The sequence below is a fragment of the Phyllobates terribilis genome, unplaced genomic scaffold, assembly GCF_046119375.1.
Source record: "Phyllobates terribilis strain yellow unplaced genomic scaffold, ASM4611937v1 Scaffold_5__5_contigs__length_657084704, whole genome shotgun sequence".
Taxonomy (NCBI): domain Eukaryota; kingdom Metazoa; phylum Chordata; class Amphibia; order Anura; family Dendrobatidae; genus Phyllobates; species Phyllobates terribilis.
This window is the reverse complement of record NW_027362765.1, coordinates 251,498,070-251,513,417: the sequence shown is the minus strand read 5'-3', so window position 1 is coordinate 251,513,417 and position 15,348 is coordinate 251,498,070. Positions and strand designations below refer to the sequence as shown.

The 15,348-nt window shown below is 41.3% G+C and overlaps 1 protein-coding gene and 1 non-coding gene across 2 annotated transcripts; one reads left to right on the top strand and one right to left on the bottom strand.

The window, feature by feature from the left end:
* Window positions 1–26: 26 nt before the first annotated feature.
* On the top strand, window positions 27–99 carry TRNAR-CCU (transfer RNA arginine (anticodon CCU)). The gene has a single exon. It is a non-coding gene; the product is annotated as a tRNA-Arg (tRNA).
* A 5,525-nt stretch (window positions 100–5,624) lies between these two features.
* On the bottom strand, window positions 5,625–11,849 carry MRPL58 (mitochondrial ribosomal protein L58). Its single transcript, XM_073681199.1, has 6 exons — window positions 11,634–11,849; window positions 10,713–10,746; window positions 9,400–9,459; window positions 7,582–7,664; window positions 6,897–7,066; window positions 5,625–5,911 (listed from the first exon to the last, which is right to left on the bottom strand). The coding sequence occupies exons 1-6, from the start codon at window positions 11,769–11,771 to the stop codon at window positions 5,827–5,829; spliced, it is 570 nt and encodes a 189-aa protein (XP_073537300.1). The 5' UTR covers window positions 11,772–11,849; the 3' UTR covers window positions 5,625–5,826.
* Window positions 11,850–15,348: the final 3,499 nt, after the last annotated feature.

The window sequence follows — 15,348 nt, the reverse complement described above, 5'->3', positions numbered from 1 at the left end:
TGTTTTGAACAGAATCCTTCCGTGCAGCCCCAGTGGCCTAATGGATAAGGCACTGGCCTCCTAAGCCAGGGATTGTGGGTTCGAGTCCCATCTGGGGTGGAAGAGTAGTTTTTTTATTTCTTTTTTTTTATTTATATAATTTAAAGATTTACTGCGTTTAGCATTTTTTTTCTTTTTGTCTGATCACATTTATAATTACATCATTTACTTTCTAAACCTGGACATTTACCGTATACGCCTAGTGACCTATTACAGGAAGCACCACTAGAGGGAGTCATTGCTGACATTGTGCTTCTACAGGCAGCGTTTCCCTCCATTGTCACAGTGTAACTGCGACTTATTATAGATTTCCAACAGTCTGGAACTTCTTTTGTTTCAAACGATCTCGATCTTGTGATTTATATATAACTGCAGAGTGAATAGTTTTCCCACTGTGTTTTTTTGCAGGTATTGGCACCAAACACACAGAAATATTCTGCTCTGCTTTTCCCATTTTTCTTCCTTTTGGTGATGATTGGTAGCAGCGCTGTTTAATCTGTTTTTAGTGTATAAATGCTGGGATTCTGCACTTAATGCAGTTGCATTTTTTATATACATTCTTAGGTTCCTCCGTTCAACAACATTCTTAAATTGAATGAAATTACATCCACTTTGCTTAACCCCTTAATGACCGGAGCATTTTCCGTTTTTGCGTTTTTGTTTTTTGCTCTCCTTGTTCCCATAGCGTTTTTATTTTTTGGTCAATATGGCCATATGAGGGATTATTTTTTGCGGGACGAGTTGTACTTTTAAACGCCATCACTGGTTTTACCATATCGTGTACAGGAAAATGGGAAAAAAAATTCCAAGTGCGGTGAAATTGCAAAAAAATGCAATACCACAGTTGTTTTTTTTTTTAACCACATTCACTGGATGCTAAAACTGGCCTGCCATTATTATTCTCCAGGTCATTATGAATTCATAGACACCAAACATGTATAGGTCCTTTTTTATTTAAGTGGTGAAAAAAAAATCTAAAATTTGCTAAAAAAAAAAAAAAAAAAAAAAAAAAAAAGAGCGCCATTTTCCGAGACCCGTAGCGTCTCAATTTTTCAGGATTTGGGACCAGGTGAGGGCTTATGTTTCGCACGTCGAGCTGACATTTTTATTGATACCATTTTGGGGTAGATCCGATGTTTTGATCACCCGTTATTGCATTTTACTGCAATGTTGCAGCGACCAAAAAACGTAATTCTGGCGTTTGGAATTTTTTTCTCGTTGCGCTGTTTACCGATCGGATTAATTCTTTTTTTATATTGATAGATCGGGCGATTCTGAACGCTGCGATACCAAATATGTGTATGTGGCTTTTTTTATTATTATTTTATTTTGAATTGGGCGAAAGGGGGGTGATTTAAACATTTATATTTTTTTATATTTTTAAAAACATTTCTTTTACACTTACTGCACGCTTCAATAGTCTCCATAGGAGACTAGAAGCTGCAGTTATCTGATCGGCTCTGTTACACACAAGCGATGAGCAGATTGCCTGTATGCAGTAGAAATGCTCATGTGCTATGAGCGCCAACCACTGGGTGACGCTCATAGCAATCTTTACATGACAAACACAGGGGTCTGCTGCAGACCCAGGGTTGTCATGCCCACCCATCGGTAACCCGCGATCACATGACGGGGTCACCGATGGGCGAGGTAAGTGAAGCGCTTCTGGCGCGGCGCTGTTAAATGCCGCTGTCAGAGATTGACAGCGGCATTTAACTAGTTAACAGCCGGGGGTGGATCACGATTCCACCCGCGGCTGTTGCGGGCACATGTCAGCTGTAAGAATCAGCTGACATGTGCTCGGTTCAGTGCGGGCTCAGAGCCCCCGCTGAACCGGTCTTTCCGACGTGGTGCGTACTAATACTGATCACGTTAGAAAGGGGTTAAATGCTGTGGATTTTCTGCAGAGAAAAAAACAGCATTTACACCATGTGGGAACTGGGCCATAAATGACATTTGCACTTACTTGTGTGATACAAGAAAGAGGATAAAGGAAGACATTAACCCCTTAACCCCTTTACCACCCCTTGGGTTTTTCCATTTTGATTTTTCGTTTTTTGCTCTTGTTCTTCCCACAGCCATAACTTTTTTATTTTTCTGTCAATATGGCCATGTGGGGACTTGTTTTTTGTAGGATGAGTTGTACTTTTGAAAGACACCATTGATTTTACAATATCGTGTACTGGAAAACGGGAAAAAAATCTAAGTGCGGTGAAACTGCAAAAAAAAGTGCAATTCCCCAATAGTTTTTATTTTTACCACGTTCACTATATGGTAAAACTGACCTGCCATTATGATTCTCCAGATCATTACGAGTTCGCAGATACCAAACTTGTATAAGGTTCCGATCGGATTAATTCTTTTTATATATACAAAATATGTGTATTTTTTTTTTAATTGTTTTATTTTGAAAGGGAGATGATTTGAACTATTACATTCTCTTTATATATTTTAAAAACTTTTTTTTTCTTTTCACTTTTTACTGGCTTCAGTGGTCTCCATGGGAGACTTGATGGGCTTAAGCTCTGCTATGTGTAATAAAAGTGCTCATCTGCTATGAGCATCGACCACAGGGTGGCGCTCACAGCAGTTCGGCAATGACAACCACAGGGGTCTCCTGCAGACCCCGGGTTGTCATGCCAACCCATCGGTGGCCTGCGATCATGTGAAGGGTGCGCCGATGGGCGGAGCTAGTGATGCGCTTCCAGCTCAATCATGTTAAATGACGCTGTCAGAGATTGACAGTGGCATTTAACATGTTGACAGCCGCGGATGGATCGCTATTCCACCCAAGGCTGTTATTGGCACATGTCAACGGATGAAATCAGCTATCATGTGCCTGAAAAGGTGCGGACTCATCGCCGGACCCTGAACCAAAAAGGGGGAGGCGACCTGTGACGTACCTTTAAGTCATAGGTCGTAAAGGGGTTAAGGGATCGATTAATCAAGCAGTTTACACCAATTTTATGGTGAAACATTTTCTTGAAATACGGCAAAATTAGGTGGAGCTCAGCCAAGAGGGGGCTTTCCTATTGAATTCGCACATCTTACTCTTGCACCCAGTTCATCAAGACTGGTGCACAAAATGCCAGGCTTGATGAATCAGGGCATAGATCTTTAGAAGCTGGATTTTTACCAGACCATTAGATTAGCTGTTTCCGATGCATTAAGTCTTCGTTTTTAAACCCATTATCGGAGGGCCCTCCTTTATTAACAGCAGGACTCCTTGCAATTAACTGAATATGGTGGGACCTGTGAAGAGTCCCTTAGGCCGTATTCACACATCCGTGTTTCCGTACTCAGACTGCGATGCACAGACATGCTACGGGACTCCTGACCAATGCGACAGCCTCATAAGCATACGTGTGGCTGTCGAGTTTGGTTCAAGAGACTCTCGGCTGATCTGTACATCGCATTCAGTATTTGGACCTCGAAACACGGATGTGTGATCATGGCTTTATTTGGATTGCCCCATCTTCTCCGCCTGTAAGGCCTCATTCGCTTATTCATATAATAACCTTGTTTAATAGTCCTCAGTCTGGATATGATCCTGGCTCCTCCACAGTTCTATAGAACCAACTGTACAGCACCACATGGTCCAAAGTATAACAGGATGGGACTGAAGAAACAGAACATCAAGTTGGATCTGTAGTGTTTAATTCTGCAGAAGACCTAAGAATCCAGTGAAGCTAATCTGCGAAACCCTTTGGATTTCCCCTAAGGATACAATCTCACATAGCAAAAATGCAGCAGTTTACAGATGGAAAATCCACTTGTTTCTCAGTACCAGAATGTATATGAGATTTTAACAAACCTCATGCACTCGGTGCAAAAAAATATCTGTAGTGAAAATTGACCAATTTAGGTGCTGGGACTATGTGGCGCTTTTCGCCGTGAGACAGGTTGAATGACCAAAGATTGATATATGCTGCAGATACATCACAGCATAGCGCAGGCTTGACTTGCAACACACACGGTTCTGCGATAGCAACGAGCAATTTACAGAAAATCCAACTGGTTCCAGTGCCTTGCCCGTTGAAACGCAACCCTAATCGCCTACATCATACTGTGATAAGGAGCAGCAAACAGTGAGCTTTGATAGCATGTGACCATGATAGCCAGCTGCTGGCTGCAGCAGTGATGTAAATGGGGAGAACGTGCCACCCTGTGCCCAGTGTAGAGCTAGACTACAAACGATTCATGGTGGAAAGCCATCCATGCGATCTATGGATAAAATCTATATTGGCACCGTCAATCAGGTCATCATCCAACCTTGGCAATTTTTATGGTGCAGAGGAGTCATGGCTTACAAATTGTTTGTTTGAATGGGTCTAAGTTATGCAGACTCAGAAAGTTTTTATTTTTCATTGTCAGTTGTTTCGGTGATAAAATAACAAATCTCTTGCATACTTAGAGCCGCATGTCCTTTGCCCTTTATTTACTAGTCTACGTTTAGAAATCACGTTTTATGTATTGATTTCATTTTCCAGTTGCAGATATGAAGAAAAACCGAGAGGAATGGTTGTCTTTCTAAATGAGTCTACTATTCATTAACATGGCTTTTACATTAAGTGGATTTTAGCAGTATAAGGGAAGAGTCAGACGGAAGTATAACTCGGACAGCGATCGCAACGCAATGCTTGGACTGGCCGGCGGCTCTCATGACCTGAGCGTGACAGCTGCATAGAAATACATGCTGTTACACTCGGTTTGGGAGAGCTGCCGGCCAATTCAAGCATTGCGATCCTCGTCCTAGTTATACGGCCGTCTGACTCTTCCCTTAGGTTGGTTTAGCACAACAATTATGCTGAAGCAAGACTTGTACTCCCCACCACTCCTTTGTTTTTAACTTATGGGCCTAGATAACCATAGTGCTCTATGGTTTAGCCTTCTATTTCATTACAGGAGCTGCTCTGTACTTGGTATTGATGACCTATCCTTAGGATAGGTCAGTATCAGATTGGTGAGCGTTACGGCACCTGGCACCCTCATTGCACAGCTCCGGCCGGATGTAAACAGGGTGCAGAGTGGAACACCAACAGCTCCATATACTATTTGGTGGCCACTCCTATTCATTTGATGATCATCACTACCTGGGACCTGCCACTAAACAGTGTCAGCTGTGACAATCCACTCTGTATTCTGTTCATATCCGGTCATTACGCAGAAGGCAAGTTAATTAATGAGTGTGCCTGATGTCAGACCATTACCAGTGTGTTCTAGTCATGATCTATTCAAGGGATAGGTTATCAATATCATGGTAGTGGACAATCTCTTTAGCCAATTTTTGGCATTGGAGGTCTTTTCCACAGTATAGTTCTCCAGATGTTTCCTCCACATTCACACCTAGAACTATGCAAATTACAACTGAGTTTTTGTAACTGTTCTTCAAAATTGGAAAGCTTCCTAAATAACCAGACTACCTTTATCTCAACCTTATTAAATGTAATAAACTTGCAGACTTGGTTCACATACCTGTTCATTTTGCATATATCTGTTTTTTACTGACATTCACAACATACACAAAGCACAGTTTTCAAGCCTTTGGACAAAGATGACACCAGCTTCTCATACATAGGTTTATTAAGTAACTTTTATTGCTCATAAGTCTTACTCTCGGTGTGGATACCACATGCTACATCACGGCATCATCCAGCAATCCTTGTGAATCAAATGATGACAGCAGGAATTCAGGGCACAAGACAAGGCTCTATTATTATCATCATTTTGCCACAACTGGGAAACCATGTTACAGAGAAATAAAAATACGTGAGCCTTGTCCTATAGTCAGTCCAAGCTTATACTGCGAGTCTGTTTCACTGAAGAATGGATCTTCTTCTGTCGCAGGCGTTCTCGGTTTGCATTTTCCAACCTGCAGACAAAATAAGATGTAACAATTACACAAAGGAGCTCTAAATAGCATGAATTTACCCTGGAATCAAATGTGGTTTGGCATAAAATAAGGAAGAGAACATGGACTTTTGTAGAAGAAACACTTACATTAAGTGCTGATATTGACTGGTTCTCAACCGAACAGACAAGAAAAACCTGCTGGAAGTGGCCAAACCAGAAATCCCATCCCAACAGACATCTGAGAAACATGGTCCATGTCCGGACCACCATCCACAAATTGGCTGCAGGTCTGAACATGACAGCTTCATACATGTCTATGAGGTTGTCAAGTTCAGGTTGGGAGAACAATGACCAGTGAGCACAGCGAGGTCCATACACGGACCATGTTTCTCGGACGTCTGAATTCGGCTTAAGTGCAATATTAGTTGGTCCTATTTTATGTTTTATACCAGTATTATTTTGCCTGCCTGTGTTTTATACAACATTATTATTCATGCCTGTTTGGCTACTAGGAGCACAGATCTGTAGTGGTAATATGCTGCCCTTTCATACAGCAGCATACTAAAAGGTGCATACATCAGTAGACCGGCGGTGTAAACGACTGCAAATCGGCAACATTTTTTCTAGTTGGCAGTCATTTAATAACCGGTTTGTACATGCAGACCATGACAGAATAATCACCAGTTATAGATCACTCTGTATGCATGGGCTGCTGTTGTTCTCAGAAGCACAGGTTCTGTGTACAAAAGGATGATGTGCTGCCGAGACAGATGATCTTTTAGGCAAATCAAAAGACAAATGAACATCTAGCTCATTTGTCAGGTGATTGGCAGCCTGTTTCCACTGCATGATCAACTATCAAAAAAACTGGTATTCCTAGGAATGCTCATTCACAATAATCATGCAGTGTAAAAGCACCTTAAGCAGACAGATCGGCTTGAATAGAAACTGATACCCATATGTATGCAAAAATCAATTTCTAGTCCTCTAATGAATGAAAATACCTCTTTTGCCGTAGTTCCACGTCTTCTTTCGACACAGGCTTTGGCTTCTGGTTGGCTTCAGAAATCATACATTGGATTTTATCTAGGCAGTCAGCCAAGTTTCGCATTTGGTGCCGGCTCACTTCTGATGTAACTATTAGCTCTCCATTGCGGTTTATGCGGTTCTTATTCTACATAATACAGGAATGGAAAAAGTAATGAAGCACCATTATCCCAAAATGCTGATATATACAAAATTTCAAGAGTTGCCTTATGTGCATTGCTCACAAAACTATCTAAAACCTTAAGGTGACCACACATTGGATGAACACCAGCTGAACCTGCTAATTTTTATGGGACTAGACAGCTATTTAACGTCTATTGGGATGTCCTGGCTCTCCGTAGATAACAGATGGTGGGAAATCTTGGACTGCACATGTTGGATTATAGCATCACATTCCTTTGTTCTTATGTTGATGATCACCACCAGAGGTCGCTGACGATAGCGTATTCCTCCCTTCCCATTAAAAACTGAAGGTGAGAATTCCCACAAGCTAGTTCTTCTAAAAATACCAGAACAACAGCAGAAATATAACTCACATGTGCTTGAGGTGAGGGGGGACAAGTACATGCAACAGTTAACATAAAATACTCTCTTTATATTTGTCCAATATCTAAACAGTCCGACCATCCAAGAAGCAGATACCTGGACAGAGACTTTCTGCCTGACATCTTCAGGGATCCAGTCAGCTGAGGACAAGTGGAATCGGATTTCAGCCTTTGTGTTAACTGTGTAAAGATAAATGATACCAAGTTACACAGAAAATTGCTAGAATTATAGTATTCCGTTCTCAATTCCACTGCAATCCTCCAATTATGTGATCAGCAGCCTGACCCTCTGATAAGACACAAGTAAAACATCACTTTCACAAAACTTGACACCCATTGCTAATATAAAAGGGCGGAGGTGCCCGCTCTCCTCCGAGACTGACAACGGGCTCAATAAAAAGTTTGTAAAAGTCTCAGTAAGCGCAGCGCTCAGATTCTGCCACTTTATTTTAGCGATGAGTGGAGACGTGGCAGTTTTGATAGGTCGTTTATCTACATATAATCTAGCAGCCATGGAAACATATTGGCACAACGGTATAGTGGATGCTGACAATCACTATTGACCAAGGCAACTTAAGAGTTAAATGTTCAAGATTGAGTGTCAGATGTAAAATACAAGGGACACAACATGCTGATGGTGCTGGGGCAGCTTCAATGTTTGCACCTTTTGCGGCGCCATGGCCAGCTTATTACAGATAGCCCTCTAGTACATTGGATCTCTGTTAATCTGTAGATCTGTAGTAATTCATTGAGGCATAGATTTCACTACGTATTTAAATAGTTCTGCAGGAATATTGGTCCAGGATAGCTTCTCGCAGTTGCCACAAATTAGTTGGAAATACAGACCTGCTCTAAATACCATGTTCTACCTTGTCTCAGAGATGATAAGGATTGAGATCTGGGACTGTGAAGACCAAGGAAGCAAAGAAAACTCCTGGAACCAGTCCATCATTATATAACCCTTGTAACATGCCACATTGGCCTGCTGAAAGTGTCCTTCAGGAATAGGGTGAACAGGGTCAATCACAACGTCTAGGTAAAGCACACTGTCCAAGCATCCATCCAAAGGTATCACACGGTCCAGGGTGCGCCAAGAAAACATTCCCACTACCATCACTCCACCACTAGCCTGAACAGTTGACACCTGACAGTAAGGGTTAATTGGAACAACAAACCTATTGATCAGACCACACAATTGTTTTACACTGCTCAGTAATCCCATTTGTGGCTCTTGTGCTCACTGGAGTCTTGCCTTTTTATTTCCATTATTCAGTAATGGCCCTTCAACTGGCTGATTGTTGTTATATCCCATTTGTGCTAGGGAACAATTTGTGTGTCGGACATGTTTGTTGTAGCACTAGCGTTGTATTTGGCCGCAATTAACTAGACCGTGCCTAGCTGTTTGCCAGAACAATTCCCACCATCCTTTAGCCCCTTTTGTCAAGTTTGTTACATCCATACGATCCCCTTTACTTGGGCGTTTTCCCTTGCTCACACTACTCTCGGTATATTCTTGATTCTTTTTACAATTCTGACCCAGGCTAGTCTACCACTGCTCGATTTTCCCATTTTAACATCGATACACGCAAACTCATCCTCTTGATTTTCTGCTGCACTCTAGTTTGGGGTCACTGGCCTAATTTCTATACATGGAAATTCCAATTGGAAAAGGGCAGATGTGTTTAATAAAGTGGCCATTCACTGTAACTGCAGAAGAATGCACTTATTGTACCGGTCGTGAGTACACTATAACCCCAAGGCCTCTGCATCAGAAGTCCAGAAGGTTGAAATACAAATACAGCCATGTCATTCACTTTGGAAAAGAATCCTTCTATGAGTTTTCCATGCGGCACAGGAAATCTTCATTTTCTGTAAACCTGTATCATTTTTCGACACCTTGTGTATGTGCTCTCACCCTTGTTGACGTTCTGTCCCCCAGGACCACTGCTCTTGCTGTACGAAATGATCAGACGATCTGAAAACATACATTTGCACATTTTGTTAGAGAAAACAAGTAAATCTCTCAATCTGTCACTAATATCTGACATGACAGACATCCTCTTGGGCCATTTCCTAAATATTATTATTTTTATTTATATTTTATTTCTTCTTATTGTAAGTCTAGTACTCATTGTGTTAAACATTTAAGGTACATGTGGAGCTTATGATGCAGAGAGTGACAAAACCTGCAAGCAAATGTGGAATTTGCAGCAATCCTGATAGTATAAAAGAAAAAGGTGAAGAATATGTTAAAAATCTAGTCCTGGTAGCACCTGCATTGATTTATAATGAGGTTTGTTATGTACTATCATGGCATTTATTGATTTGATGGAAGTAACAGCCTTGCATGCAGGGATATTGTTCTCATCTAACCTGACAGTGTTACAATAGAATGATGCTTTCAATGGAGTCTCCAACGGAAATGCAGGGCTGTGGAGTTTGAGTCAGAGCCCATTTTGGTGGAGTCGGTATAAAATGGACCTAAAATGTATAATAAATTGGGTACAGTAATTCAATGCAGTTTGTGGGGGATATTTTTTCATAAGAATTTGGGAAAGTTCTGAAATGTCCTATAAATGTCTGTCCTATTCCTGATCTAAGGATCTAGACTTTTAGCTGAGATGAATCTGTGTTACAGTAAATTTATCACTTACACACGAGCCATGTATGAGGGAGTCGGAGGCGTGGAGTCGGAGTCATGGAAATTGAGGAATCAGAGGTTTGGCTTACCGACTCCACAGCCCTGCGGAAACGTGAACAGAGCCCTAGAAACATTCTCCTAGAACTGTGTCTACAGAAGGTAGTGCAGCAATAGTATATATATATATAACACAAGTGAAATCAATGGACAAAAAATGCATGTTTAAGTGTCATTTACTTTCATGTGCAGGATAGGTGATAAATGTATTACCGTTGTGGGATTCTCACTGATCAGAAGAAAAAGTGTCCCATATCCCCCATTTATATGAGGCGGTAGTGCTTATGTGTGGCCATTGCTCCATTTGCTTTCAAAGGGAGCGATGTTTATGCATGTGCACAACCAATCCCATACCACTTCATATAAATGGAGACCCTGTTCTCATGATTGGTGGGGGCCCAGCAATCATACAAATATGCATAGGTCATTTATGTTGTTTGTTATAACCCCTCTAATAGCCACATTACACAGGATAGCCATATGACCCAATTACAAGTCATAGTACAAACCACTAAAAGAAAAAACCTTACCTATGGGAATGTCTATGAGATCTAGTCTTTTTACCTGTAGTAATGACAATAAATAAATGAATGAATGTAAGAATGAAATTAAAGTTTTAAGCAATGTATACCATAATAACCTTGTGCTTTCATTACCTAATTACTTGTAGTACATGTGAATGGAGAGATTTTATAAAAAAAAATATATAATGCGCTATTTCATATGTATTTTCATCCAAGTAAATTCAATTTAGATAATCAAAATGTGAAAAAGTGTTTCCAAAATCGCTAAAGGAGCTGTGATTATAAAAATAGCACCACTCCTGACCATCAAGTAAATGTGCTGAGCTGCAACACCAGACAAAGCCCATAGACAAAAATGGCGCTGGTGTAGGGAAGGAAGCAGCCATCGTTGATGATCGACTTACTGTTCCTTCCGGTTTATCATCTATACGCTATGATATCAAGGATACATTCATGCACCAATAGACCTGGATCGGCTTCCACAATCACAGAAAGAGCATTCATCTAGGACACCATGACAGATAATAAACAGGAAGGATCAGAGGTAGCTCTAGGAAAGTAGATGTGAAGGGTCCCAAGCTGTAGACCATCTTACAAAAGAACCTTTATTAATCTGGCCATAAATACTGATCTTTAACCAGCTAGTCTACAGAAATACAATGTGGCAATTGTAAGGAAAGAAGTGCGGCAGTGTAAAGCAGTGATATTACCCCCTATATACACACAACAGCCTGAGGTCAGCAGTACCCACATTTTAGAGCCTGCTACTGTCTAATACACAAGATATAGCTTGTATACTGTCCCCTAATGTCACCACAACGATGGCAGCTCCTGGAGGTCACTGACAAGTGCGCACACGCCTCCCATTGGTGGGAGCAGCTGTCAATCACACGCCATGCAGCCCGCCCCTCCGCAGTGCCCGCTCACCTCTGACGTCCGGCTACTACTCTCTGGATATAACTTATCTAAACTATAGGCGCTGTGAAAGCAGGACGCGGAACGGCCAGTAAGGGGACCAAGGGCACGAAGCACCGACAACCGAGGCAGCCAAACGGCGGTCGCCATGCTGACTGGAAAAGCTCTTCCTGTCTGCGGTGCAACACACTAATCTTCCGTGTGTGAAGAAGACCTACGAGCTTGGTTCCGCTCCTCAGAAGAGCGGCTGTGGAAAGGCTGCTCCCAGGCAGGAAATGAAGCTGTTTCCATAGCAACTAGTCAGTGTGTATTTTTAGAGCAAGTTGGAAAGTCTAGTTGTAATCTGATTGTTGCTATGGGCAACTGCTCTTATTGTGTCTGGTTTAGTTGTGTCCATAAGGCACAGTTAATAGTTTATTAAATAAATATATCCTTCCTGGTTATATTGTACTGAAAATCTTCAGCCTATACTGCTGAAAATGGTAGAATAGAACAGGGCCCTGTCTTGTGCAAGAAGGGGCGTAGGCTGTGGGTGTGCAGCGGTCACAGTGGAAGTACGCCTGTGAGAGTACGGCAATCCCTATAGGAGGGGCAATCTCAGACGGACCCTCTTGAGTATATGTCTACAACCATGTTCACACGTTCAGTATTTGGTCAGTATTTTACCTCACTATTTGTAAGCCAAAATCAGGAGAGGAAAGTATAATAGAAACAAGTCACCACTTCTGGATTTATCACCCACTCCTGGTTTTGACTTACACATACTGAGGTAAAATACTGATCAAATACTGACCGTGTAAACATGGCCTACCTAAGAGAAATACACAGCAATCTCATATTTGTGATATTTATAACAGAAATTCCAAATTGGTCATGAAGGTTAAAGAGGTTGCCCCATCATAAATTACAAGTCTGCAGTCACTCTATGTGACTGCAGACTTGTGAATCCTCACATCACACCCAGTGCATGCTGCAAGGATTCTCTGACATCGGAAATGGCAGTTATGTGACTGCAAGTATGCAATATGCACACTCCCGGCCACATTCTGACTAGACTGTTTCCAGCCTTGCTGAATACATTTTCATTGAGTGAAGCTGCGCTCATCTAGTCTGAATGTGGCCAGGAGTATGCATATGACCGCTATTCTTGCCGTTGACACCAAAGAATCCTAACAGTGGTCAGTGTGTATGCCGGGAGGAATCACAAGTCTGCAGTCACATAAGGTGACTGCAGACTTGTAGCTTAAGACCAGAAAACCCCTTTAAACGCAGGGTTTCAAATGGATTGTTTCTTGCACACTGATGTTTTTATTGATACTATTTTGGGATATTATGAGGATTTGATCACTTTTGATTGCATTTTTGTTAGGTAGGTTTGGCAACCAAAAAAATTGCAATTCTGGCATTTTGATTCATTTCTCTTTACAGCGTTTACCATATCAGTAATTAAGTTTATATTTTGATAGATCAGACTTTTACAAACATAGCCATAACAAATATGTTTTTTTAATAAAGGGGGAAGATTATTTGAAATTCTCTCTATATATATTTTAATTATTTTTTTACGTAATTTTCTTGTCTTCTTATTGACTTGAACCAGCGATGGTTTGATTGCTTATTCTGTATTCTGCAATACTACAGTATATAGTTAAAGACATTCTCCTGTGATGCCCAGCCACAGGTCAGCTTCATAGGAAGAAGACTATTATGGCATCCATCCATCCAGGTGTCTGCAGCCGACCCCCAACTACAATAACAAGCCATCAGCGCTCCAAGATCATGTCACAAGGGCTTGCAGTAGTGCTAATTAATTGCCACAGTCAATGACTGACAGCAGCATTTAAAGGTTATCTGTCAGCAGGTTTTCACACCCCATACTATTTATATATGCAGGTAGCTCTTTCAAAGACAATCCCAGCAATACCTTTACATGGCCAGTCAGTTCCTCCATTAATGAGAAATCAGTGTTTGAATTCATATGCAAATGAGGCTGTAGATTTGAAGCCTCTGTCACTCCAGCTCCATTTCCAGCACAGTGCCACCTTCTCCTGCTTGACTGACAACTAATTTGCTTGAAAACACAAAGCATAGAGGCAGTCATTCAAGCAGGAGGAGCCGATGCAGTGCAGGAAAAAGCTGGAGTGACAAAGGCTTCAGATCTACAACTATCTAATTTACATAGCAATTGAAATGCCAATTTCTCAGTGGCTAAACAATGGACTGGCCATGTAAAGGTACTGCTGGCCTTGTCTTTGAAAGAGTCAGGTGTGCATAGAACTAGTTTAGGCGGTGAAATCATTCTGATAGATTCCCTTTAAACAGCAGCGATTGGAGCAAAATCCAGTCATTGCTGTTACAAGAAGAAGCCGGCTGTGTAACACAACGCTCATCTCTAGGGTATGGTGCAAGCTCAGCTCCTGAGCCCACTTCAAAACCGAAAGCCAACATGTGATGTACTATTATGTCACATGTTGGAAAGGAGTTAGTATTAGAATTAGGCCTCATTCAGACGTCTTTGAGTTACGTACGTATTCTATACGTGTTTTTCATGGCTAAAAAACAAACCCATAATAGTTTATGGGGTTGAACATATGTCTGACTGCATGATATGCAAACAATCATGGAGATGTGACTAATCAAAATTACCCATACAAGTCTATGACATCAGTGTGTTCACCAGAAATAATCAGGATTATGGAACCAGTCGAGCAGGTTGTGCTAAACTGTTCATGGATCTCTATTCACTTCTATGGAAGTTACAGAAACAGAATAGCACTACTCACTCAACTGTTTCCATAGCCCCGATTACCTCCGGTTCTAGCAATGGGTGGGAGTTCCAAAGTTCAGACTCCTTCCCCCTTCCCGGCTGATCTAAGATTTATCACCTATCCAATGGATAGATGATATCTGCTACAGGCAGGAATAACCCTTTAATGTTAGAATTCTAACAAGAAAAATGAATTGCTCAATTCAGTTAGAAATAAAGCTTCTAATTAAAAGGGGTGATCTGAAAATAACATTGATTTAATCATAAATCTCTGTCCACACTCTGACGTTAAGTGTCATCAGTGATGTCCGTATCAGGGGCTGGGTTAGTACCTACTCTACTGAACATTATTTATCAATTCCGACATATGCTCAGTAGGATCTTGTCACTAATGCACAGTGACAGTACGCTCCCTAGCGGGCTCTGATAAGTAAAGAACTCGCAAGAGAGTGCACTGTCAGTGCACATTGTAAGGAGTTAATCCAGGGAGCAGGAAAAGCAGAGACCAGCCCCGCCTCTGAAAATGCTGCTTTGTTTCAAGGTGGGGACAGTAGCTGCAGCAGTGACCACTGCCTCTGCCCCCTGATGATATCTCATTTGAGTATCCCAGCATGCACTGGGGATTATCAAACAAAGCATCATCAAGCAGGAGGTTGGTAAAAATCTATATAAAGCAGTTAGGTAGAGGTAACAGTGGGGACATTGTAAATAAAATAGATTAGAAAAGCAATTAAATGATTACATTAAATAGACAGACATTTAGAATTAAATCAATGTTTGTTTCAGACCACCACAGAAACATATGAAATTCTGTGGATTTCTTTGAGGTAAAAGGATTATCTCCTAGAGCTAAATCCAAAACCTTGTGAGATAGCAGAATACTGTACACTGCCCATTGCTTTGAGGAGAACCTGACATGTAAAAAAAATGCTATTAACTTGCAGATATTGGGTTAATCTT

What these genes read in the sequence shown, in the direction of transcription:
- MRPL58 (XM_073681199.1), bottom strand. Translation starts at nt 11,771, where the DNA reads ATGGCGACCGCCGTTTGGCTGCCTCGGTTGTCGGTGCTTCGTGCCCTT. An exon ending in GGCAGAAAGTCTCTGTCCAG is followed by an intron (nt 7,067 to 7,581) that starts GTATCTGCTTCT and finishes TGTATTATGTAG; the next exon opens with AATAAGAACCGCATAAACCG. An exon ending in GTGGAACTACGGCAAAAGAG is followed by an intron (nt 5,912 to 6,896) that starts GTATTTTCATTC and finishes TTTTGTCTGCAG; the next exon opens with GTTGGAAAATGCAAACCGAG.